This window comes from Hesperophylax consimilis, chromosome 22, assembly GCF_061612785.1.
Source record: "Hesperophylax consimilis isolate HC1 chromosome 22, BYU_Hcon_1.0, whole genome shotgun sequence".
Classification (NCBI taxonomy): domain Eukaryota; kingdom Metazoa; phylum Arthropoda; class Insecta; order Trichoptera; family Limnephilidae; genus Hesperophylax; species Hesperophylax consimilis.
In genome coordinates this window covers 10,995,758-11,023,378 of record NC_142857.1, presented here as the reverse complement: position 1 = coordinate 11,023,378, position 27,621 = coordinate 10,995,758, and the positions used below count along the sequence as shown (strand labels likewise).

At 35.6% G+C, this 27,621-nt stretch overlaps 3 protein-coding genes across 9 annotated transcripts in view; 2 read left to right on the top strand and 1 right to left on the bottom strand.

Moving 5' to 3' along the window:
• Nucleotides 1-341: 341 nt before the first annotated feature.
• On the top strand, nucleotides 342-17,334 carry LOC149412838 (NADPH-dependent diflavin oxidoreductase 1). The gene is made up of 7 exons (XM_089645314.1): nucleotides 342-817; nucleotides 2,511-2,806; nucleotides 3,309-3,486; nucleotides 11,201-11,421; nucleotides 12,900-13,175; nucleotides 14,994-15,220; nucleotides 16,311-17,334. The coding sequence occupies exons 1-7, from the start codon at nucleotides 433-435 to the stop codon at nucleotides 16,537-16,539; spliced, it is 1,812 nt and encodes a 603-aa protein (XP_089501440.1). The 5' UTR covers nucleotides 342-432; the 3' UTR covers nucleotides 16,540-17,334.
• Nucleotides 4,613-10,643, top strand: LOC149412839 (U3 small nucleolar ribonucleoprotein IMP4). The gene is made up of 5 exons (XM_089645316.1): nucleotides 4,613-5,013; nucleotides 6,030-6,192; nucleotides 7,035-7,167; nucleotides 9,517-9,777; nucleotides 10,376-10,643. Exons 1-5 carry the CDS (start codon nucleotides 4,827-4,829, stop codon nucleotides 10,571-10,573), a joined length of 942 nt encoding a protein of 313 aa, XP_089501442.1. The 5' UTR covers nucleotides 4,613-4,826; the 3' UTR covers nucleotides 10,574-10,643.
• Nucleotides 17,335-17,625: 291 nt separating the features above from the next.
• The window catches only part of Rbp (RIMS binding protein), a 230,051-nt gene continuing 220,055 nt past the window's right edge, over nucleotides 17,626-27,621 (bottom strand). For 6 of the 7 annotated variants that reach the window (XM_089645260.1, XM_089645264.1, XM_089645265.1 and 3 more), the window contains 2 exons: nucleotides 25,679-25,749; nucleotides 17,626-24,191 (listed from right to left, as the gene is read on the bottom strand). In XM_089645260.1, coding sequence (XP_089501386.1) covers nucleotides 23,331-24,191; nucleotides 25,679-25,749 — 932 coding nt within the window. In that variant the 3' untranslated portion in view covers nucleotides 17,626-23,330. The remainder of the gene's footprint in view (nucleotides 24,192-25,678; nucleotides 25,750-27,621) is intronic. The other variant, XM_089645267.1, reaches the window with a different exon arrangement.

Here is a 27,621-nt window from a genome sequence, read left to right as displayed (position 1 = left end):
ACTCTTTGTAACACGTTTTGTTACTGGTGTGGACGCACCTTAAGAAGCATAAGCTCCAAAACACGAAATGTTCAAGAGAGCCGAAAACCTGTGTTTTTAGCAAATCTTTCGTTATTTCCACAAATATTTTGACTGTTAATTAAAAAAAAATTCTTTCAATTAACAAACAACTCAAAGCGATTGGTTTATTTATTTGTTTTTTCTACGAACCTTGGTATTGGGGTTTCGTTAATTATTTTACACTCTCAAGAGATCATGTTTAAACACGAACCAATAAAAGAAACCACAAACCAGCTGTTATATTATAAACTGGCAACATTTGAAAACATCTGTCAGATCAAGATTGTCGGTGCAACTGTCAGACGAACGTCATTTTGACCTAAATTAAGTTTTTATTTTGTTTATATTCCTTAAAATTCGGTTTTTACAAACATGACGTCATCTCCCAGGCTTGTGATACTATACGGCAGTCAAACTGGAACGGCGCAAGAAATGTCGGAGAACATTTGGCGGCAATCAAGATGCCGTAACCTTAAAGGTCCCGTGAAATCGATGGATGAATATAAAATCGAAGGCCTGGTTAGGGAGCAGTTTGTTGTGTTTGTTTGTTCAACCACCGGTATCGGTGAGGAGCCAGACAACATGAAGGCATTCTGGAAGTTTCTCCTCAGAAAGAGTCTTCCAAGAAATTCTTTGTGCAATTTGAAGTTTGCGGTACTTGGTCTTGGTGATTCCAGTTATGTTAAATTCAACTTTGTTGCCAAAAAGTTGCACAAGAGATTACTGCAATTAGGCGCTACATGTCTTCAAGATGTTGGTAAGATAAATAATATAAGATAATCAACTTTTTAAACATAGTAATATTATGGTTTGTTCCTTGCATTTTCCAAACATGCTGTACAGCTTATAACTCTGCAGTTGTTGGCATTACAATGCGTTAAAAAATAATAAGTTCGAATATCAAATTACATTAGAATGTGATGTAGAATTATCTGCTTTGGTAAAGTATCGCTGATTCCTGAAGACTACACAATGTGGAAAAAACGCACTTGGGCCATAGTACTTTATAAATGTTACAGCCTTTTATCTTTTGAGACATTTTGGTGTACTAGTTAAAACAATTTAACCATTGGTAATACGTTTGGCCCGATTTCGAGTCCCCATAATCCCTCTCAGAATCTCCGAATCAGAAAAATGTCACAACTTGAATTCAGGTTCTAGAAATTTTATTTGGCCAGGGATTTCAATGATTTGTTGAAATTAGGGACTGCTTTCTTAGTTACGATTAGTTAAGAGATGTGAAAAGTGAGTAAGTCACCAGATATAAGTCTTAAATGTAAGTCACTAGTTTTAAGTCAGTAGTTATGAGCCTTAGGGGGTATTTCACTATGTCGGGCTAAATATCTGACTAGCTAGCCGTTGGCTGGCTTTAAAGATCAGAATAACTTTGTTATTCAACGGCGACCGTTTCACCATTGTTGCCGAGCTTCCGGATAGATTACACTCGAAATAGTCTGGCAACATCGCAAAATGTTTGCAGTTACCCCATCTACTGCGACGCCTGTCATGTTTTGCCGCAATGTCTATGGAATGCTAGCGTCAACGCCAATTGATTTGTGGAAAACGCCGTCATCCAGTTTCCCGCCACAGTCCGCACACCGCAAAGTGTGCATTTTTTTGGTTATGTTATGTTGATTATCAGGTCATTTTAGATAGATTCGTGTCGAATTAATACATTGTTTCTTATTTTGAACACAATCAAATAATTCAGGATGGATCATACAAGCATTCAAATTCATTCGAGCTCTTAAAACTCGCGGCCTTCGCATCGCCGCCCTTTCACCTGCTTCTGTAAATCAAAAACCTCAGTATCCATAATAATTCGCAACAAAATTCGACTCACTTCTCCGCTGTCAAACTCGGAATGTTTTGACGCCATCTTTGATTCGAGGAATAGCGCCTAACGTGAGGTTCGAGCACTGATTAGTCAAATCGAACTTTAACCCGAGAGTTAGCGTTATTCAGATACAGTGAAAACGAAAAAATGACTAATCCGCGGATTCGTGCTTAGTCAGAACATAATCAGAGATAGTGAAATGCCCCCTTAGTCGTAAGTCACAAGAAATAAGTCTTAGATGTAAGTCAATAGTTATTATGAATCCTAGTTGTAAGCTAGCTGTGTTTATTGTTTAATAAATATTTGTTGATTTGGTTGTGAGACAATGCCGTTAACGGCGGACCGCTCAGGGCGCTCAGTAGGCAGCGGGCGTTCACAGGGTACACAGGTTGCTCACTTGTAACTGCTAAAGAATGATTGACAGAGTACGTCTCGATGCGCCCGTTTTATAGCGGCTGGTGCGTCGAGAATCTGCAGGCGTGCAAGTAGGTGTGCGCCGAATGCTAGAAAAAGATATCAATAAATTGCAGTGCCCTGATTTATTTCCTACTCCATATTATTAATTTTCATTACCTATTTTCAGCAGTGTATTTAATATCTTTTCTATTTACAGGTCTTTGTGATTATCAGCATGATTTAGGTAACGATGCGGTTGCAGATCCGTGGATTGCTCATTTGTGGCAAGTTTTAGGGGATTATTTACCGGAAATCGAAAAGAAACAAGCGAATGATAGTTGCTTTCAATTTGTTCCTCGATGGAACATTGGTTGTGAAAAGGAACCAGATTTAAAAATGGAAGACAAAGAAAATTTGTATTTTTCTGGTTACAATATCAACGAGTTTGTGGAAAAACCGTTTCTAATGAATGTGAAAAGCAATATCAGAACTACTTCTGAAGATCATTTTCAGGTGATTATTTATTTAATTATGAATGTTTCTTACAACAGCTGTTTGTAGCTAGACAACTTTTATTTTCAGTCGGTTTTTTTCTCGGCTGTGTTTGGTGGCGTCACTAGTGTAGATTTTGTGGACAATATCACAATCTATAATTAAAAAATAAATATTTGCTCATTCATTTGTTTCTCCTTTGGCCGTATTCAATATTGAGTACTTATATCAAGTTATATTCATATTTGAAAAGTCCATTCATTTAAAAAAATCTTTCTTATAAAGAATAGTTCGAACCCAAGTCTAAAATTAGTGCTTATAGGAATGATGATTTTTCTAAATTTCCAACTTTAACTATTATGTTCAAAATTATAACTGTAATATTGTTTCAATAATTAATATTTATTATATTTTCAAATGTTTGTCGCTTTAGCTTTGTAAGCACTTAATGCACGGTGTCAAAGCCACGATTATATATTTATGCTTACAAATTTACTAATTACTATGTGTTTCTGCATTTAAGGATGTGCGTATGATAAATTTCAGCCCTGAAAATGGAAAATTTGATGATTACGAGCCGGGAGATGTACTAAATTTACGTCCCCAAAATTCCAGCACAAAAATAGATCATTTTTTTTCAATCTTCAGTAATCTTAATTTAAGTCGCGATGATTTAATAACGCTCTCCCAAATAGACCCCGGTGAGTAATGATTTTCATTATTTTTATATCGCTTTTTTGATTAACTCCTCACGCTGATATGTTCGATTTTGGGAACATACAGCTTTTACTCGTATAGTCAATTTGTTCGATTTTCGGAACAGCTCATATGGTCTCGCAGAAATTGTTGTGTCTCCTTAGAAATATGATTTAAAAGGTGTTAAATAGATAATCCAAAAAAAAACATACTATATACATATAAAACAAATACACACATACTTGAAATAAAAATATATGAAACAATTTTTTTATAAAGATACAGCGATAAGATAGGTCAACAAAGAGACAACTAAAGGTTCAAGAATGTGGTTTTTAACATGATCCACAAAAAAGTCTTGAGCGCATTTGAATGCAACGTTATGTCGTAATTTCAAAGCAATCGGTGAAGAACTATCGGAGATTTAAGATTTTGAACAAACAAACATTTACATTTTTATTTAAATAGATAGAAATTTACTACCAAAGATTCCGACTACAATTTGAGAAAAATTTATGTAACTGAATTTTTCAATAAATTTTTTTTATATGAAATGACAAAAAGCTAGGCGTCCATAATGTTTATAATACATTTGTCTAATAAAATATGTATTTTTTTGGAATCAGTAATTTTAATTCAGTGTTTAGATAAAAAAAGCGTATTACATCTCCTTTCAAAAACAGTTTTTAGATTTAAGATACATTCTGAAATATCCCATTTATTTGTTTTTTTTTGAGATGCGGAAATACACCCAAATTCTTTCTATTTCGAAATACAACGGTCAATATGCCAGAAGCCTGAAGGGTTAAATATTTAAAACTGTTTATTTAGGAATTTAAATAAATGTTTTTTTTTGGTAAACCCAATGTTAAATCGATCCAATTTAGATTTATCTTTTACGAAATGCTACTTCTCATATTACGCTTTTATATAACGGCACACAACTCGATGCTAGGTAGAATATTTTTTTAGTGTGTTTTCAAAATATTTTTATTAGTGTTTAATAACCCCTAACCCCGGTTTCCATTAAAATATCGGAATTGTTCTCTATGCCAGAGTTTCCAATCTATTTTACATTTCATAGATATTTTTTCTATGGTTATTACAATTCCATAGATTTAATCACGCTGTCAAAACGTCAGAAGAGTTGTCAAGTTGTTGATTCGCACGTGTTGTTATATTTTTAGGTTTTATTTTTTAATTTAAACATAAAACCATACTTTAAATCGCTTTCCTGCAATATATTTAACAATAATATTTTAAATTTACGTAACACAACTCCCAATAACGTATCGTATCGCGTGTGTGTTTTTTTAGTTAATACGAATCTAAATAAACATTTAAAATGTTGAGACGGCAAGCGCGTTTGAGGAGGGAATACCTTTACAGAAAGGCTACAGAAGACAAAGAAAAGAACATTCAATCCAAGAAGGATCAAATTAAACACAGTTTAGAAGAAAATATTCCTATTCATGGCGACCTCAGGAAAAGTGCCATCACTCTTCAGAAGAAAATGGAATGGGAAGATAAAGGTAAGCGTATTAAAAATTACCTAACGCTCAAGTATTGCTTCTCAAACCACAGTTACGCTTTATATTTTGGTAATTATTTCCCTAAACGCCGCACTTTGAGGCACAGATTATGGAAATTACACTCGGTTTAAACAATTACTACAAGAAACAACTATTTACATGCCCAATAATAGGTAATTTATGCGTATTTAGATTGAAACTTTCACTCCATATAAAAAAGGGCCAAAATGGCAGCAAAGAGATCGATTTTATAAGGTAAATTTTGAGTTTTGATTGAATAAAAATGGAATTATAATGCATCTTTTACCATCTTTTCCATTGTAAATCATTGTTTCTTATGAAAATTAAGTTGAACCGAAGTGTAAGTTCCATAATCTGTGCCCATTAGAAGTGAAACAGTTATGGAAATATTTACGACTCTTCTCTTAGAAGTACAAAGATAGTCAAAGCTTGTATTTGGAAGTGACAGCTTTGTGATGTTACATTTCTCATAATTTAGTCCAAGAAGCAACATTTTTACATCGCTTTTTTGGCAGAATACCGACAATATTTACTGATACAGTAATGGCGGGTCTAGCTGCTTGTAATGTGTAATGTTATGTATCATGTAACATGAATTTAATGGACGGCATACAATCTCGATGCCAATCCTGTTGTCTGAAATTATCCATTATGCTGAATTTCCAACTAGCAGTTTTGTGTTAAAATCTGACAGGCGATGGATCAACTCGATTGTCACTACAAGCATAAGATATAAGGATAGTAGTGCCTTCCATGTAATAAATTTAATAAACAAGTAGACGGTACATTACGTTACACATTACAAACGTCTGAACTTGATATAAGCCGATTGCATCCATACGTAGAAACAGTTTCACTTCCATTTCAATTTTTTCAAAGACTAAAGTGAAACAAATCATTTATATGTGTTATTGAGTTTGCTTAAAATAATTTATTCTTTCAATCAGATGTTCTTTCCAAATGACCATGATTACACAACCTAACCTAAAACTCAGGTCCGGAGCTGGCAGCGGCCATTGGCGGTATTGGCGGAGGAGCCAACACCCTAAACTCGCAGGACGATGAATACCGCTGGGCCGGAGTGCAGGATCCCAAGATAGTCATCACCACCTCCAGGGAACCTAGTGCCCGCCTGAAGATGTTCGCCAAGGAACTCAGGCTAGTGTATTTTGATTTACCATTGGTATTTGGTCAAATTTTATCACCATATTACGGCGCCAGGGTGGGATTTGGCTTCCTCCACAAATGCTCTCCCACTGGCTGTGGTCTCTCGCCATTCACCTCCACTCCTGTCTTTCCCATCCTGATCCAATCCTCCTATATGCTTGCTAACCTGTATTACATAGTCACCAATGTAAAAGAAATGTTTAATTTACAAACTTAGGTTTCAGTGTTGGATAGCCAACTGGATGATAAGGAATAGCCATCATTGATATAAGTTTCATCTACACTGTATTATGGGACATTCTTCCATTCTATATTTTGAAAGAGTTTCTGTAAAAAAGTGTTACGTCATTAGTGACATATTTTCCAACGAAAACCATGTTCTAATTGGAGTTTCGGTAAATATTGTCTGCCGCTGTCTAAAATGTCGCAATCCTTCAATACCACCGATTTTTAGGTATTGATATTACCTTCGTCAGCGTGTAGAATTATACCATTTTTTGACGTATTGCTCCATTACAAAAATCATCAACAATAATTTTTTCTTATGTGGAAGTTGTTTTCTCATCGGAAAGAGACCTAGTTGGTTTATTAATTTGAAAACAAAATTTCTTATCTTGTTAAACGAGCTTTCGCATATTACTGCATAGAACTATCACTCGTGGTCACTAGCAATGTGCTGATAAACCATGCCTTTTCTGTGCCTAGGCAAGGGACATGCGTCTGCGCATGCTTTTTGCTCGTGGTCAAGCCATAGGAATTTTATTTTGTATATTAGAATTACAAAAACTGAAGTATTTATTTTGTAGAACTTTTTTTCATATTTTAAATTCTAGGTTGATATTCCCCAACTCCCAGCGCATGAACAGAGGCAAGTACGAGATGAAGCAGCTAGTTCACGCTTGCCGTGCCAATGATGTGACCGACTTCATAGTGGTGCATGAACATAGGGGCATCCCTTCCAGCTTGGTAGGTTTTATTTTTTTTTACATTCATACAATGTTAGTTTTGCCTCCTTCGTGAGGCACTGATTTACTGGTCTAAAAGAAAGACTCGGCGAGAGCAGCTACTCCATCATTGAGCATTGTATCTTGACAGGTTAAGAGGTACGTTTTCACTATGAAAATCCGCATGTCGGAAAAAAGTGCACTATTCTGTGTAAAGCAAGCAGGGTGTACTGCTAGTAGCAGGAAAGGATCCTGGCTAATGTGGCTGTATTATTACTTATTACTGTGTCAATATATATTGTCCAACATAGCGAGCGAGCAAAAAACTTAAATCTGGGGTTAAAAGAAACAAAACATTCAAGCATGAAACATCTTTGTTTCATGCTTGAATGTTTGCATGAAGCTGGTGAAATGCCTCTTTTGCATGACACTTTGGCGTAGACAGTTACCAAATTTACGAAATTATAATAATATTATACAACTCTACATAAGGTCCGGTTGTTTCACCCTCTACTTAACCGGTCAGCAACGTAAGCAGATATACACGATAAAATAACGATAGCAGTCAAGTACAATAAGCGTGTTTACACGTCAACGCGTGTCTCTCCATAGAAATCGTTCTTACTCCGTTATTATTTTAGTTACATCCCTCAAACAAAAACTAAAAGGTCGATTATAGATCAAGCTACACATCACTACCAAGTTGTCTATGGAAATACAAAACAGGAATCTGCTGACAGTCGCATAATTGACACAACATTTTTACCCGCGCAAAATGTCTGCCGGTAGCGCCGCGCGCTTCACATATTAAATTTTTATAAAATATTTTTATATGAAATGATAAAAAAATGAGGTGATAAAAGTGTTTATTACACATATATACAATAGAATAAATATTTTTGTTTACATAATCTGTGATTTTAGTACCATTTTCACCTAAAAACATGACGTGAGTCATTTTTAACCTATTTTTAATGTTTGCGTTCTAAATTTTAATATTTAAAAATGCTAGTATTTATTTGTAATATAATAATTTGAAAGCTTATTTTGTAACTTTTCTAAAACAGTTTTTACTATTCGGCTACGTTCAGAAATGTTTCATTTATAGAGCTTTAATTGTGAAGCGGTAATAACAAAAAGTTTTCGTAAAATGTCATTTCGTTAAAGACAGTTAAAGTGCTTACATGGCGATTTTCGGAGGGGTTAAATTTATATTTAGCTAGACAGTTTTAACTTTTCTTCTTCATTGAAAACAATTAGCTTGGAATGTTTAATCCAGACTTACTCCCTTACTAATTAACATGTTTTATATTTTACACAGCTGATAGACAATGATATATGTATGATAAAATGGTTGTTTATCCGTTTAAAATTTAAAACACATTTATTAGTAAATCCCTTGGTCTTTATTTGTTAGAATGGATTTGAAAATGTCTTGACGAAAGTAAATTTGGATTTACGATTAAAAAACCCGACATAAGTTTATCGTACATAGTATAATTGACAGTGATGTGATGTATCGAGAAATCTCCCTAGTTGTGGAAAAAAAAATTAATTGAAATTTTTTATTAGTAAAATGATTTTACTAATAAAAAAGACACACGGACTTAATGGGATTTTATTAATTTATAATATTTTTTTATGCAAATACCGCACAATATCATGACTGCTGCCAACCATCTGAAGCCAGTGGGAAAGTGACACAGCGGAGGCTGAGTGGGGATGGAGATGTGGAAGAGGAAGGTGGGGAAGTGCCTGGTTATTCAGATCTGATCACCAAACACGGCCAAAGCCATTTCAAGCAACTTTTTGATCCTTTATTAAAATTAAGACATTGTACTGGAGTGATGTCTACTTATAAATGCATCGTCACTACATTCTTGGTCGCGAGGTAAAAAGAAAAGAAACAACTATTTGGAATCACCTGAATTTATTACGCAATTACAAAATGTACGACACAAGATTTATCAGAAGGATTTTATGAGGAATTGAAAACTAGTTTCAAACACCGTGTCAACCTAACAGATAGCTCAGCCAGTATGATCTGAGATTCTTCGCGGGCAAGTGGTTGGGGTCCGTTGTGACATGTAAAGTGGTGTTGCCAGGAAATGAATGTTGCACGCGAGAAAAAATAAATTTAATCGATTTTTTGCAGTTCTTCTCAATTCCCCATAACACTATTGCAAAATATGCCATAATATGCGAAAAACGTGTTTACTCGTCTCCTCGCAAGCCACAACATCAACTAGGATTGGTAGCGTTTGTGCATAGTCTCAACTACAGAGAACGAAGACAGACAATGATTGCTTTATTTAGTACATAATTATATCAAAAAATGTATTCAATTGTTCTATGCATTATTGAATTACAGATAGTCTGCCACCTCCCCTACGGCCCGACGGCGTTCTTCCAGATGTCGGATGTGATAATGCGGCACGACGTACCCGAGATGGCACCCATGAGCGAGCAGTACCCGCATCTCGTGTTCCACAACTTCAAGACGGAGCTCGGCCAGCGGACGGCCAACATCCTCAAGTACCTGTTCCCCGTGCCTAAGGAGGACTCCAAGAGAGTCATCACCTTCGCTAATCACGATGACTATGTCTGTTTCAGACACCACACTTACAAAAAGGTCATTATTACAATAGTATCCATAATAATAATTATATATATATTTTTTTGAACAGCATTGTTTTTTGTGAAAAATCACCCCGAGAGCTGTTAGTATTTAAATTTTTTTCTAAGGCTCTATCACTGATCGCTAGATTCCTACCCAACTCTCATACCCTTTGCATTCTCAGAACTTCCTCTCCTTTCATTCCTCTAAAAAGACTCCACACAGCATCCCAAAAGATGACAATCCCTGAGGGAAATTATTTTCCTCAGGGCCTCCTGTTTGTTAGTGTAAAAAATCCTAATACTATATAATTTATATGGATCAATCTAATCCTAGATGATTTACCATAAGACTAGGAACTCTTTAAAAAATTCACAGCACCGTTGAGATGATTTTTCACAAAAATGGCCCAGGGAGAGAGTGTGTGTGCCGTTATAATGTCTTAATATCTCATCTAATTACGGTGTACAAAGTAGCAACTTTAATTTTTATTTTTTTATTTTTTTTATTGTTGATACATTATTTTACAATTATTTCATATTTTAATTCAGTAATGTTGGCCTCACTGGGTTAAAAATAATTAAAATAATTAAAACAACTTCCTCTTATACAGGTGGACCGAAATATAGAACTGCAAGAAGTGGGTCCCCGCTTCCAGCTCAGACTCTACGAGATCCGTCTTGGAACTTTGGACTCCCTGGAGGCGGCAGACAGGGAATGGGTTCTCCGCCCGTACATGAACACCGCTGTCAAGAGGAGGTTCCTCAGTCAGGAAGATGGCTGGCAACTGGAAGACGATATTAACACATAAATTGATATAAATAAAGATGAAACAATGTATTTTTTAAATAAATTATAAAATATACTTTGATATTATTATTTGATTAAAATACAATTTTTGATTGCGATGTTTCAAAGTTTTTCACATTTGATAATCTCAGTATCACCCTAGTTTATGGTGCCGACACATTGTGTTGTAAAGCTCAAAACGTTTTTGGGCGTGGCCTATATCACCGTAACGCTCGCCATACAATCGCACACAGACCTGTCACACCAGACAGATGATGTTTTATAAGTGTGGGAGTGGCGAAGATGATATTCCATGATCTGATAGCCAGGGACCACAACATATAATCTGTATAGGCCACACCCAAAAGTGCTTTTGATGCGTGGTGCGTGGTACGTCACTGGCATTAATTTCATAATTCAAAATCGAAATGTTGCTTGAAACAGCTTTAAAATAAAAAGTTTAACTGTATTTATACTTTCAAAGCTCTCTAGTCTGGTCCTTCCCGACCTACCTCTTCTCTCTGTCCTCTTCCTTGTCTCTCTGTATTCCCCAAATAGACACCATAGTTCCACCGGCACTGATGACTTGTGCAGTATAACGCAATTTTTTTTTTTTCATTAAAGTGTCTTTCACTTTTATTATTTACAGACATGCCCGTGCCTTACATCTTCAAGAAGGCTGTTCCTTTAAAGCAAATAGTTGCCGAATATTGGGATCTTTCTGCTATCCCAAAGAAATATGCGTTCTCTGTCTTGGCACACTTTTCACAAGATAAGTTGGAGAAGGGAAAGTGTATTGAATTCTGCACGCCGGAAGGCCAGGAAGACCTTTTCAACTATTGCAATAGACTTAGAAGGACTATCCTAGAGGTTTGTATTATCTACAGTCATATTTATTGCTGAGTACTTCCTAGATATTGTCAATTTCTTTGGATTTGTAGATAAAAAGCTGAAAATTCCCAAAACCATAAAATAAACAAGAAAATTAGAACTTTGACCTTACAAATTTGAATGGAAACAAATGTTCCATTTAGCCCAATTGACTAGCGTTTCGTCTCACTCACTCGCCTGACACTGTAAATCTCCATTTTGTCACATAAAATTGTAAAATGGGGGCCTCGGCACGGGTAAAGCACCCAGTGAGGCTCACATCTATACATTCATGTATAAATAAAAATGTTCATTTGTTCAAAATCTTAAATCTCCAAAAGTTCTTCACCAATTGCTGCCAATTGATTTGGAACTTTGACACAACGTTGCATTCACGTTTTTTATATCTGTATTGTATAGATGTCACCTGTGACATTCTTTTTTGAAAAACAAAGCCATCTCTTGGACAAGCACGCTTTTTTTGAACAAAAGCGCCATCTGTTGGACGTAAACAAGAGCTATTGTTTTATCTGCACAGCTATGCGTGGCGAGGTACAGCTAGTTACCAAATAATACGTAATGTATCAATAAATTTGAATTTTGTAAGCACAAATTTGTATTGGAAATTTAAGCCTCGACCACACGGCACTTCTTGTGTTATTTTGCATTCTATGCCCAAAACTTTTTGAGTTACACCTAATTACAGAAGTAATATGAATTCAACAACTTCAAAATTAATACGGAATTGTAGTTAAACTCAACACTTGATGGCATCCAGTTTTGAATGGTTATTCCAAATCTGACCAAAAATGTGGTTCGAGTCTTTAGGTGTGTTTGTTATTTTTTCATAATTTCTTGAGAAGTGTCAATAATGAACAAATTGAATAATAATTATGTTTCGATAAAAAACATGCTGCTACACACAAAAAGTAATATCCAATGTCAAATGAGCAGGTGACAGGGAAATCTACACATCTGCCCTGATGATGGACACTGCAAGACTGTCTGAAATATTGGATAAAGGAGGAAGGAAGCGCAACATGGCTTACTAAACAAAAAATCACAATTACACTAAAGGGTTATTTCACCACCTCCGAGTAAACTAACTGTCAATTAGTGCTACTTGTTGAGTAGCTTATAATATATAATCTGTTTCATCACCGCTGAGTAACGTTACCTGTCGTTTTTACAGCCATTAATAAAGTTATTAACGAGTAGTTACTCAATAGTTTACTCAGAGATGAAATACCCCCTAAGTATTATTATTCTTTATTGTAATGTCTGCCCTTGGTAAAGTGGTCCTTTACACTAAGTTTTAATGTCATTGGGATTCCGGAATAAGATTCAAAAGACTGTAATTAGATATAATAAAGGGACACCGGACAACCGTGTATATACAATACTCTTTATATACCTAGAGTTGTCTTGTTTCATGCCATATCTCTCCTACAAGACTTCATAACGATGATATTTTTCAGGTTCTTGAAGATTTCCCTCACTCAACGTCCAAGCTAACTCTAGAGAGCCTCTTTGAGTTATTCACCCCAATAAAACCACGATCATTCTCAATCACTGGCAGCTGTAGAGCTTCCCAGAACAAGCAATTGGAAATATTGGTCGCTGTTGTGAAGTACAATACCAAATTGAAAGTGGAGAGAAGGGGACTCTGTTCAAATTGGCTAAAAGACTTGACAGTGGGAAGCAGAGTATATGGATGGATCAAAAAGGGGACATTTTCGTTTCCTAAAGATGTTGTAAGCAAACTAATTGTTTATTTTTTATGTAATAACACCAATGAAATCACAAACTTCTAGAAACGTTGCAGAGATCTTAATGTGGCAAGCAAAAGATATGGCGATTACCGTACTTTCGATTTAAAACGAGGCGCTATCTGCAATCTCTAACCAAATTGCATATATATAAGTGAAAAAATGACCTCGTGTGTATTGAGAAAGTGGCAATCACTAGTAATAACATTTCATTCATAAATTCATTTCTTACTCTGAGAGAGCCATTGTGAAGGACAACCTACCGGCAGTAGATCATCTCATAGTTGTGTACATATTTGTCTTAGTTTTAGCAAGTAAGCTTATTGTCATCTCAATCACACCCATGATGTAGAATTTAGTATTCAACGTTAATTTTAAGTAAAGTAGTCCCAGAGAGAGGTTGTAAGTGACATCATGGTTCTAGTATCTTATGCAGAGGCGGATTTGCAGTCTTGGCCGCCCTAGGCCCCAGAGCATGTAGCCGCCCCTTTCTCAGTACCCATCATATTGACCAGGAGTATCCAAACTTTTCAGTAAGTTCCTAGGGTCAAAACCGTTTTAATTTTCCTGCCATTATCATTCATGGTTCATGGGGTGAGATTTGTCCAGGTCTTGGCGGCGGATACGTCTGCCCACCTGCTGCGTGGCGGGCCGGATCGAGAGAGACTGGGTGAGGGAGGCCTTTTGACCTTTCCAGCCGGACTATCTTGACCCATCGCCTTGCACTTTCGTACGTAGAATATTTAGGTACTTAGGAAGTAATTTCTTGTTATCATCTGTGACTTTTTTGTCACGATTGGCCGCCCCTAATATCTGGCCGCCCTAGGCCCGGGCCTACATAGGCCTAAGGGCAAATCCGCCTCTGATCTTATGTCTTTTTCGTTTTTATACAAGAAGTGTAAGAAGGAAGAAGGAATCATCAGCGACGTAAGTACAACCTCTCTCTGAACACTGTCCGATCCTGTTTCTATTTAGTTCATACAAACATATTTTTTGAATATATATCATTGTCGTACATGACATACGTTTGAATTAAGAATTTACTGGAAACGTAGATGTGTTTGTTACTTGCCACATTTTGTGTTAAATTTCTGAGACAATGATGTGCCTGTAGGTTTGTAATATCATTGGATTACTCTGGACAATAGTCTTAGCTGTCTAGAGCCAGTTTGACTATGGCACCACTGATGAAGAAGGTTGTGAGGTTGAAGGATATGAGAAGGAGATGGGCAAGGTTGAGAAGCTCCTGGCTATTCAGATCTGGTCACTAAAGCATAAAACGTGAGCTGCTCTATGCAAGCGGACCAGAAGATGTCTAAGAGTAGATGTTTTTGAGGGAAAAGGAGTAAAGAAGTGTTTAACTTTTTTTTTAGATTTCTGGTTCTTTATCCGATTAAAACCATGTTTAAAATTTCACATGGTCTTTTTATATTCTCTCGTAAACAAAAAATATTTAGACTATGTCACATTTAATTGGAATTTATTATATTTATCAAAAAATGATATATGTACTTACCATATTAAAAAGTTGATTCATAATAAAATAATTTGTTTGCCCCTTTATTTTAGTGTTGACAATATTGTTAATACCTGGATATCTCAGAAGTGCAAAAATGTGACATGGCCTCTTGGATATATGGTCTCATTGTATTCTCAGGTCTCCGTATATCTCTGAATTTAAAAAAAATATTTATGCTGTTTCTAAATATGGGATAACCTCACATCTGATTGCTCCAAAATAGGTTGCCATAGTGATGAAAAATTGTAGTTGCTTTTTTTTTCATTTTGTCTTTCATTTTCCAGAAAATTCCCATAATAATGGTGGGCCCAGGCACGGGTCTTGCACCTTTCCACAGCTTTATCCAGGAGAGAGATTTCCTCGGCAAGGCGTCCAGCAATAACTTGGTGCTATTCTTCGGCTGCAGAAATGAAAAAGGAGACTTTCACTGTGGTGAAAACTTGAAACAACTTCATGCGGAAGGAAAACTGAACTTGGTGTGCGCTTTTTCAAGGGACCAGGAAAATAAAATGTAAGTTTTTTTTTATAACTTTTTTTAAGTAGGAACCCATTTTAAATTTACGTAATAGGCAATGGTTTAAACCCGCTGGCAAGTACTCGTCGAACTTAACTAATAACTTGACAGCTTCAGGTGGTGCCGCCGCTGTCTCTTTCTCTTACATTATTATCCTATGTAAACTGAGGGAGAAAGATTGACTTGCAGAATAGATATTTCGTGCACTTGGGTGGATTTGTTTCTTGATCCTAGGCAAACCGCGCATGCGCATTTGTATGTGGATTTCATATAGCTCAAGGACAAACCTTTAAATCCCCTTGTGATGAATAATATGAAAACCTAAATTACGATAACGTACTTTGTTCATTTAATTTAATAAAATTATCTGATCGTAGAATCATTTCCGATTTAACCTGTTTGTATAAAATCATTAATTCAATGTTTGATACCCCTGATTTATTATATTTATTCTCTTTTCATACTCCAAGCAGGTCGGTTACAAGACAGTACCTACCATATTATTGTAGCAATTCTATATCAACGTCCCAATATCACACTCCTATGCGACGGATTCAACAGCTAGGAAACAAATACTCCGATGTTGTTGATATATTATTTAGTACATCAATTTCTTTATATAAGCATACCTTATTGAAGTTTTTTTCATCAAGTAGGGGAATATTTTGATAAAGCTATTTAAATTGACAGTATTACAGTATTTTGCACGTTAACAGTATTTTGTCAGCTGAAACAAAAAAATTATTTTCAATATTTTATATTTATATTTTGTACCTACATACTGTGTGGATCAAATTCAACAATATTTTTTTAATATATGTGTTTTAAACAGTCATTTCCTGCACTAGTTACAAGTATAATTTCTTAAATATTGTTTTTTACATTTTTGCTTAATTATTATGGTTTTTTAATATTAGTGTGCTCCCTCTAACATTCGTATTTACATATCTCCCTTTCAAACCATCTTTGAATGCATACTACGGACCCTCAAGGATGCAATAGCCCCACTGGCTCCAGACAGTTGGGCTCTTGTACAGTATATACATTCTTTTCGCGTTCTGATTTTCACAAAATGTTTTATTTTCAGTTACGTCCAGCATAAAATCAGTGCCAACAGGTCGATTCTTTGGAAGATGATATCTCAGAATGGCGGGTGTGTATTTGTTGCTGGAAACTCTAAGAATATGCCTGATAATGTCAAGGATGCTTTACTGGAGGACGTTTTACTGGAAGAGGGAAATATGACCAAGGAAGAAGGAGCTGCTTTCATGAAACAAATGGAAAATACCGGTAGACTGCAACTGGAAACTTGGTAATAGGGAAATTATGCAGGTACAGTCAATTCTGTTTTTACGCAGTTTTCAAATAACACGGTCTACAAAGCATAATGGTAATAGTCATTCTTATTAGAATCCTAGATTTTTCCCACCCCATCATACAAGGAATCTATCTCCCATTTTCCTATATATTATGTAGGTACTGTTTTTTACCTACCCCATCTTATAATGCACCTATCTCCATTTTCCTATATATTATGTAGGTACTGTATTTTTCTCACCCCATCTTACAATGCACTTATCTCCATTTTCCTATATACATATTATGTATTTACTGAATTTTTTTCACACCGTATTCTGTGGAAGTATCCCCAGTGTAAAAACAGAATTTAATGTATATACTAGACCCAGCAAGAAGTCGTACGTACGTCATTGACGACGTCCTCTTCCTTTTCACATGTCTTGTATGAAAACGAAAAAGAGAGAAGATACTAGAATGATGATATCATGTACATCCTCTCACTGGGACTAGTATAGAGAATAATATTACTGTTACTTATTCCACATGTAAAAACAGAATTAACTGTATAGGGAATAACTTTACTGTATTCTGTGGAAAGTATTCCACATCTAAAAACAGAATTGAGTGTACAGGGAATATTATTACTGTATTCTGTGGAACGTATTCCACATGTAAAAACAGAATTAAGTGTGCAGGGAATATTATTACTGTATTCTGTGAAATGAATCCACCGTCTAAAAATAGAGTGTACATGTATTTATTGAATGATATTACAAGCCTGTGTCTATACTGTGTAATACTATTTTTTGTAAAATAATGACAAAATAAAGTTTTTTTATGTATCACTAGCATAATTACTCAATACCAGAGTGGTAGATACTCTCAGTATCGCCCTGGTGAAAGACAACTATTCATAATCGAAACATCGCTTCAAACGGCTTTAGCCACGTTTGATGGCTAGGTCTGAATAGCCCAACTTTTCTCTCCCTCACTGGTCTTACTGACAGACAGACGGAAGCAATTAAACTCTTGTGGCACACACATACAAAAAAATTGTTTATGAGTAGAAAAAAAAAAGCTGCATAAATTTTTCATGAGTATAATTTAATCTCAAAGTTGGTACAATTTGTAGTATTTTTAATATTAACATAATCATCAACCTTATTTGTGTATTAATTATATAACTAGAAGGAATAATAATTACAATAATGATATTTGGATATGGGTAGGATATACAAATACATATAGCGATCGTTTATCATGGGAGAGTAACTTACATTTGGATGCTCATCTCCTATAACTTTAAATAGTTGAACAGAAAGCATGCGGCCCGTAATGCACTACCGTTATTCAATCAATCCCTAAACATACACTGGTAATGTAATGTAATAACAAATCTACAAGTTTTCCTCATAACAATTTGATATGTGTAAATCCGGGCCGCAAAACATTTCACCATGAAGTATCACAGCATTCTCAATTCATTTTAAAACAATGCAGCATCGAGAACTCAATATGTAGGAAATCAACCGGTTTACAAATAACAGCGACAATATTTAAAAAATTCTATCTTATGTACCATCGTTAAAAGTAGAAAATGTTGTTTGTGCAATGCTGGAGGACTTTGTTAGTGGAGGAATTGCACCAATCACACAACACCTGAGTGGGAACCTGATGCATTTTTCCACTTATATACTCTAACCAGTCTCGAAATTGGTTGTGATTTAAAAATATGTTCTTTTTTAACACAGTACAAATGCAGCAGAGGATATTAACGAACTCTTTTGCTTTGCACTGTATTCACAATATGTATAGTGGTGTGATCTACTAATGTACATAAGTTTGTACATATGTATTTGATTGAATAATTACATTTATCAGCGCTGAGGCGTGATCTACTAATGTACATAAGTTTGTACATATGTATTTGATTGAATAATTACATTTATCAGCGCTGAGGCGTGATCTACTAATGTACATAAGTTTGTACATATGTATTTGATTGAATAATTACATTTATCAGCGCTGAGGCGTGATCTACTAATGTACATAAGTTTGTACATATGTATTTGATTGAATAATTACATTTATCAGCGCTGAGGCGTTTTGCATTATTCATGGTGATCATGTACATACATAGTAGTTTTTCGTATTAATTTAAATTTGTAATGCAAAAATCAAGAGATTGAATTCAAATTTATTTATTTTTTGTCATTTTAAAATCATTCATATTTGTGATTTAAGAATGATTTTAATGACTTAATTTCTAAAAAAACTTGTTCTCCTTTTGAATGATTACATTAGTTCCTTTTCTAGATAGCTTTAGAATGAATTCTGCTTTTGAATGATCTGATTTGAATGATTTTTGTTTCTAGATCACTTGAGAACGATTTCTACTTTTGAATGACCTGTTGAATTCTGTTTCTAGATGGCTTGAGAATGAATTTACTTTTTTATATTCGAATTTTATGGCTAAAGAATTCTCTTTTTGAATGACTTGAAGAATTCTGTTTCTATTATTGAGAATGGTTTTTGAATGAATTGAGAATGGTGTAATCCTCCATATGCAGAGATATGATGCCCTGGCCGCAGGCCCTGGCAGACTCTCTAACTAATGATTCGTCACCGTTCTACGCTCTCTTCGCTGGCCTGCAACCAAGGCACAACCCTAGCGAATATATAATTTATCTTTACATGAAAGAGTTTGCTTCACATCACAATATACTGGCAATTATCAACACTAACTACAGGAATAACAAGATTAGAAGTACAATTATTCAATAACACAAATTTGTTTATAATATTATATTTTATAGACTGGTAGAATAGTGTTTATAGAAATATTTGTATTGTCAAATATATTTTGATGAATATTTTTATATTTGCCCAAGCCAAATTTTTTTACTGTTGGTAAGATGCAAGAAGCAATTTTTTAAATACTATTTTGTTTAACATCACATTGTGTGTTTAAACAATTTCTTCGGATTTTAACTTATTTAGTGTATGTAAATATTTCTCATCCATATATTATTTCTTTTGTAAATGAACACATTTATCATTCTTACTCTGAAGTTTACTGAATGAATCGTTTTAGATACAAAAAATGAGAAAACTTGGTTGGTTACACAATTTTATAATGAAAACTACAATTAATTAACAATGCATTCACATTTGTGGTGATTCATCAGATTTAAAAAACTTACTTTTCTTTAAATATTACAGGTGACTCTCAAACACAAATCTGGAGGTTTATAATCGGAAAAACGGTCTAAAAATTAAGACTTGTAATTCCACAATAAAAACATTCAATTAATAAACTATATAAAATTACAATAATTAACAATAACCAAAGTAAATAATTTTCAGTTACATAATATTGTGTCTATCCACATAACTTTCCCCAGTTTTCTCAGCTAAAACAATAATATTGTGTCTATCCACATAACTTTCCCCAGTTTTCTCAGCTAAAACAACAATTTCCAGTAACATAATATTGTGTCTATCCACATAACTTTCCCCAGTTTTCTCAGCTAAAACAACAATTTCCAGTAACATAATATTGTGTCTATCCACATAACTTTCCCCAGTTTTCTTAGCTAAAACAATAATTTCAAGTAACATAATATTGTGTCTATCCACATAACTTTCCCCAGTTTTCTCAGCTAAAACAAAAATCGAAATATTCCAATTCACATACAATTTATTTGGTCAGGAAGGCTTCGGTACTTAGAGAAATGCAAAATACAAGATGTGAGACCACACAAATAAGATGAGTCCATTTTACATTGGAGAATTTGCATTTCGTGTGGTTTTAAACATTTTCTATAAACAATATTTTCATTTTAAGATCAGCAGCGATTATGGTAAGCAACAACAATGGAAAGTTTAAACAATCAAAGTTATCAATAGTCCATTATTAATTATTGTATAATATTTTTATTTATCTAACAATTTACTTAGAAGAGTCCCTTGTGTTGCGATAAACTTTGTTTTTTTTTACTAAGTTCTTAAATAACAAGGAAGGTACTAATATTCTAAAGGAAAACATATAATTAGAAGATTGTAAGTGAAATGAATAGCAATTGTGTTGTGATTATGTATGTTACATTTACTCTCAGATCGCTTTTCTATTCTTTAATACAAGGTCAATTAGGCGATCAGTCTGAGTTGAAGGTCATTCATCATATAATTATTCAATGGTTTATTGATCGTAGAGATTTAAATATTAATAATCATATATTACACACCATTTACGCAGAAAGATCGGTACAAAACCATTAATTAATCAACAAGACTTAGAAGTTAGGCAACTTTCCTTTCATTAAAAAACAATTTCCTTTAGACGTAATCATACTTTGGTATATAAGATAAGCATTCTCCTTACTCCTTACTCCTTACAGAACAAAGTAAAGAATGTGTAAACCTTACAAAGAGATTATTTTAGAATTTTTGATAACGCCCCAAAGCAGGTTTAAGTTTTGTATCCAGATGTATGGTGTAGAAGGAAACACTTGCTTTCACGCCGCGTCTTAAGTGACGCATTACGAGTGTCATCCATTCTGGATTGAAAACTCTTTCTAGAAGGCACCCCAACTGATAATAATGAATAAACCTAGTGAACAATGAAAGTAACAAAAATAGCATTTAAGTAACATTTGCTCATGAAATAATCAGTACAGAATGGTAATATTACTTCTGAATATGTTCGCTTCCAGAAATAAGTGCAGACTCACTCGAATGTGAGATCTAATACATAGTTTCTTAAATTAAAGACAGCGATTGTGCTGGGACATATGTGGTTTAGTAATACAAACTTTCAAACAGGCTATTTATGAGCTATTTATTGACTGAAAACTAATTCAAATGAATATATTTGTCCAGCAAATATCCCGAATATGCTGTGTGCGTCTCAACTCTCAACCTAAGTGGTCATCATGACTGTTTCCTCGATACTGTGGCATAATATGGTTTTAATTTAAATCCTTACAATTTCTCTAATATTATGTGCCAATAATACTTATTTATTACAGAATTCCCTTAAAAAGGCTAACTTTTAACCTAAAATGGTCAAAATATTGGAATATATTTATTACTAATAGTAAGTAACAAAAAAAGCGAGGAATCCAACATGATAATAATTATATTTTTATAACTTAAGTTGATTCTTGTGAGAGATGAATGATTTGAGTCGTATGAAATGAGAAATATGAATATTCATTTGAAATGTGGCCCAGCAAACAATTACCGGGCACACATTCAAAGCTTATCCAATCAATTATCTGAGGAACATCAACCCAGTGAGATGTTCCATCCATAAAAGTGTAAAGTAGATTACCAATGTATGTAACGAAGAAAGCAAAAGTATCTTTACACAATTATTTGAATCTACAGCAAATATATTTTGATCAGACTGCGGATTTGCAGCATTGAATTCAAGTTGTTTTAACATACTTGTATTAAATGTAACAGTGAGTTAAGTGGGAATTAACAATCAACAACTGGAGGGAAGTATTCATTCGGGAATGCGACTCCCGACCTTTAATCCAACCACCTGACAGACCTAGAGACATATGTCGACCTATGTGATGCAGTGCGTGAAAGTTTGTCTGCCATTGCGACAGACCTTTCTGCAGTGAGGTGTGAGGTATTGCCATATTTATGTGTGTGTTATTTGCCTAACGATATTGATTACCTACTTAATACTTTTCGTAACCACAACCAAACCATAAAGTGCACAAGTCACTATGTAAATGTTTGGTATATTTGTGCTGAGTTGGCAATTTGAAGTAACTCTGTACGCACACAGGGTACAAGGTTATTCAGTGGTTTGTTTGCTTGTGGATTTGTGCACTGGAATGAAATAATCAAATTGATTGATATCTACCTATTTTAATACATAATATATTACGCACGAGTTGAAAAATGACTGAAGGAAAACTTACATTTTTATATGAGTCCTTTTATTATGCCAATTATTAAAGGCAATTTTGGTTAAAGTTTTAAAAATATGTTTTCTTTTGATATATATGGTGTAAGCCAGCTCGAAACATTCAATATTCACATATAACTGTTATAAATCCTTTACAATAATAGATATGTGTATTTTAATTTTTGTAAATTAAAGTTATTGCAACTTTGGTCTGTAGCAATTTAAATATATAATATAAAAACATTAACAAGGCATAGAAAAGCTACATTGTTGTAAATTTAATTTAAAACTTTCATTATATTGTATTATTTTTATTATAATAATTTGTTTAGCGATAAAACATAAAAGTCAAGGCCCACAAGTCTAAATGCAACTAGAAAAGTAGAATATAATCTCAACAAAGGGGAATTGAAAGTAACCGTGGAATTATATAAATACTTCTCTTAGAATCTATAAGATTAAGGAGTGGATCGAAGGAAAAGAAGAAAGTTTTCAAAATATCAAAAGCGATTACTTTTAACGCGATAATATGAAAAGAGGCATGGCTCGGTTTAATCTAAGTTCAACATTTTAATTACTAAGTATATAACGTATTGTCATTAGATTATCATTATATTCATTGCTTTTGTAACTGCACCTGACTTGTGGGCCCATCAGCCAAGTCGTAAAATAGATGATCTGCTTTCCTTCCAATCCCTGGCTGGATCCCCGTCCCTCGGGTTTATTACTCACCCTACAGACTGAGGAGTCAGGGAAGAGCTAGCCCTAGCAAACTCCCATCTACCCCCACACCTCACTGCCCCCTGCCCTGCTATTGCTTCACAAGCAATCGCCCAAAAGCGAAAGGAACAATATTCAGATACAAGAGAACAATTGGCATTATTTCCCGCCCAGGCCAAACTTCATAAATATCAGTTCTTTACCCTTGGACAAGATGTCACCTCCGGGGGCTGTCATCTCAGTGAACTTCTGCATGAGGTTGGGGGTCGCAGCGCCCAGAGGCTGCTGGCCCTGCCCCTGCCCCATCTGCCCCTGCTGCTGTTGCATCATGCCTACGCCTGACGGGGGCACCACGCTGGGGACCCCCTTGAGCGGCTGTCTCGAAGAGAATATCCCCTGGTTCTGTAGGCCCTGTTGGTTCATGCCTTGCTGCTGTTGGTTGGAGTGTTGCATCCCTTGCGGTGTTGACAGGTTGGTCTGAGGAGTGTGCTGAGCGGCGCTGGAGTAGGCAGAACTGGGAGTGGTGTAGAGGGAGGCGGGTTGCGCTCCGCTAGCGGTGCCCAACGAGTTTCCTGCGACCATGTTGTTGCTGGTTCCCATGCTGTTGCCAGGCCCCATGTTGGAGCCCATGCCCATGTTGTTGGCTCCCATTCCCATGTTGCTGGTTCCCATGCCCATATTGTTAGCTCCCATGCTCATGTTGTTAGCACCCATCCCCATGTTGCTGGTTCCCATTCCCATGTTGTTAGAACCCATCCCCATGTTGCTGGTTCCCATTCCCATGTTGTTAGTTCCCATCCCCATGTTGCTGGTTCCCATTCCCATGTTGTTGGCGCCCATGCCCATGCTACTAGTGCCCATGCCCAAGTTGCTGGTTCCCATGGTGGCTGAAGTCATGTTGCTGCCGGGGCCCATGTTGCCCATGTTGCCCATGTTGCCGGCTGTGCCAGTGCCGAGTCCAGGCCCCATGTTGGATGCTGCCTGCTCACTGCCACCTCTCCCGCGACCTCTCGCCCTCCCCTGCCATCAACACACCAGTCACTGTATCGCCTATTTGTCTCTAGTATACATATCTAATGGATTTTCTATTCAAACCTGAATTAAGATAAGTATTGATTTGCACTATGATTGTTCAAGTCAAAACTCGAGTAATGCATTTGAAGGGTAATGAGCCAATCTGGCTGACCTAATTCTCATCATGATGGAATGGTTTTATGGACTAATATATTATCATTTCTTAATCATCCAGATAATTTAAAGATAATGAGATTTAGTGTGGCTTGTAGTGTTTTAGTTTCAATTATAATTGAAGAAAGTTGTCATTTTTCAATTTGAAATCTGGAACCAAGATTTGGTACTTATTTGGAATACAAAGGGAAGTTCACTTGATGTAGTCCTACCGCACTATGATTAATGTAAAATGATCATGATTATGCATTATAATGATAAACTTAAATATTTTTTACAACATTTTTTGCACACACTATTTATATGTTAATTTAGTCTATTTCATTCAGCATTTTCAGTCATATTATTTCACTAAGTAACATGTCCCACAACAAAACTGAAATAAACCATAAGGTAGATATGCATGCAGAGTTCTGACTATGGGTATTTTACTTTAAACAAAAATAGGTGACAAATAAAAAAAGAGTGAACATTGACTTGACACAACAGTTACTTTTAGTGGCCAGAGACAAAGGAGCGACAGGGATAGTAAACATTGAGTTAAAGGAAAAACACATTGAGTATCTCTCGAACGTCAGAAATACCTATCTATTTTATTATTTCTCTGTGGCTGAGACTCGACAAATATGCGACATATTCTGTTACAGACAGAAAAATCATTTTGAAAGCTGACCAGCTCACTGAGAATACCCCGCTTTCATGCATGCATCTCAGCAAACCATTTTCAATGACGAATCCTCAATCAAAATAATGTTCATATCGAAGTAACAGCATATCTCACCTGGACTTATGGGGCAGCACTCATTCCGAGTTAGGAATTCTAGCACCAGGTTGTGTGGAGAGATATATTATATTGTTTCTTTGATAGAAATGATCTACTTGAACATGAAAGAAAATGTATGATTGAAGATGATTGTGAGACTTGTGGACTAATGGTGATGGTCGCTGGGCAACTGAGCAACTGAGCATTGAGCAGGTGACTACTGACTACAGACACTGAGTATTGATTCTGGCAGCGAGATGGGTGAGTGACGTGTAGCGCGCTACGGTGTTGCCACAAGGCAGACAGAGTTCCAAGAGTACTACTACAAGGATCCAGCCTACACGGGCGTTCGGGTATATCGTGTGTGTGAGATATCGGCTGATATAAGTCAGGTCGGGTTAACTTAGCGATGAGTGATTCAATTCTAAGGACTATGGGACAAAATGTGGTCTAACAAGAGTTTATCTAGTCAAACAAAATTATAATACACAATGCTTTGGGTATTTTTAAAAAGTATTATTATTGCTTTTCATGTAGTTCTTCAGTTGAAATTTACCTGCAATAGCTGGTCTTGTGTACTGGCGGTTGTGTTGTGGCCTAACTGAGAAGGGGGGAGAGGGCAGGCATCTAGCAACAAACAATACACACCACATTGTACAGATTACATCACCACGAAGAGCCACCTATGGGAACACCACTCAGCACAGCACTCGCAAGACTGTGCTTACTGGGCCTAGCCCGGTCGGCCTGGCTAGCACTTAGCACTTGGCACATCGCCACTACTCGGGGGAGCTAGCTCCTAGCTAGGAACCTACATTGAGAGTAGTTAATGCTTCATTACTTTACTTTAATGCTTATTTCAAGTGCCGGCTATCTGTTGATAGGGATGCCACTAGCGTACTTTACAGAATGTCTCCATGTTGTGTTGAAGTGGTGTTCAGTTAGTTAAAGAGAGTGTACACCGAGTGCTGGTGGGTGCTACTGGATCTTGTGGAGCCCCTCTCCCGTCTCCCGTCTCTCGCAATCAGCAATCTAGCAGGGATTGGAACTCGCGACTAGTGACACGTGAGAGATACAAACAGTCGGGCGAGTCGTGAGGTCAGTTTGTGACGTGCTTGTTAAGGGACTCCAGTAACAGATAGTCAGTGTACAGAAAGATATAATAGATAGAGCGTTAGAGCGAGAGAGAGCTAGCGAGTTATAAAATATACATAATAAATAATTGAGCATTTCCACTGAGCAGGCACGCAACACTTAAAGCCGCCAGTTACCATTAATTGTTCTCTCTCAATAGTTAAACTAGGCCCAGTTGTTTGAACCCTGTCACTTTGACAGCGTCTTAAATCGGTAATCAGCGCCATTTGAATTTTGAACAGTTGTCACTTCAAATAATCTGACAGCAATTTTATGCGATTATAGGCATTAGAGGAAGCTTATTTTCTCACAATATTGTCATCATTGTCAGATAGATTCGTGTGAACCTCAAGAGGTTGAAGAGTCGTAAAATTAAAAATGGCAACGGTTGCCGATTTGTGACGATATTAAAAGTGACCGGGGTTTTAACGAACTAGGCCTGATGATAAGAAGATGGGGTAAATAGTCATGAAAATACTCACTTATCCAGATATTGTGGCTGGTGGTCTAAGAGATCTACTTAGCAGTTTCTCTGCGACCATTCAACGAGCCACACACTTTAACTACAGGGATTCAACCAACAGTCAGCCCTTCATACTAAACTGACTCCATTCATTACGCATGTCTTCAAAAGCATGGGCCTTGGATATAAGCGTGGGTGACAAGCCAGCGACCAGTCTGAACACGCGCCAGTGGCGCATATACTTGCTGTGTTGCCTTTTCAAATGAATATCCACCCATCATTTTATCTTTAATTTTGTTTAAAGAAAGCACACAGCAAATATATAAATTAAAAAACCATAGTTAGAAGGAACTCATTACAGAATTTCAATATAATATAAATAAACACATTGTTTTGCGCTGATAAACGAAATTTTAGGTGGCGATTATTTATTTAGAATATAACTAGAAATTTTTTTTTACTATTTCAAACAGCGATTTTGAAAAACAAAAAAAATGTAAAGAAATGCAGTGTGGACCTAGCTTTATTTTTTATTCTGTTCGCATAAGACCGTAAGCAAGAGAGTACAAAATTTTTTTTTTATACATCAAATCAATTTTTTCACCAACCAGATGCAAACAAAAGTTGAGTCTTTATTATATCTTAGAGAAAAATAAAATTAACATACTTTTACATGTAAAGTTTTCATGAAAAGCCCCTGAATTTTCATAATATGAGCGTAAGACAAAGTGTATATCGAATATGATAATAATATATTTGTATCAAAAAACACTCTACAAATAGTAAATATATATCGACACAATGTTCCTTCCAACAACGATTTAGGGATTTTATGAAATGTGCCAATAACATTCAGGAACATCACAACATCCAAAACACTTAGTTTTTACATTATTATTGTA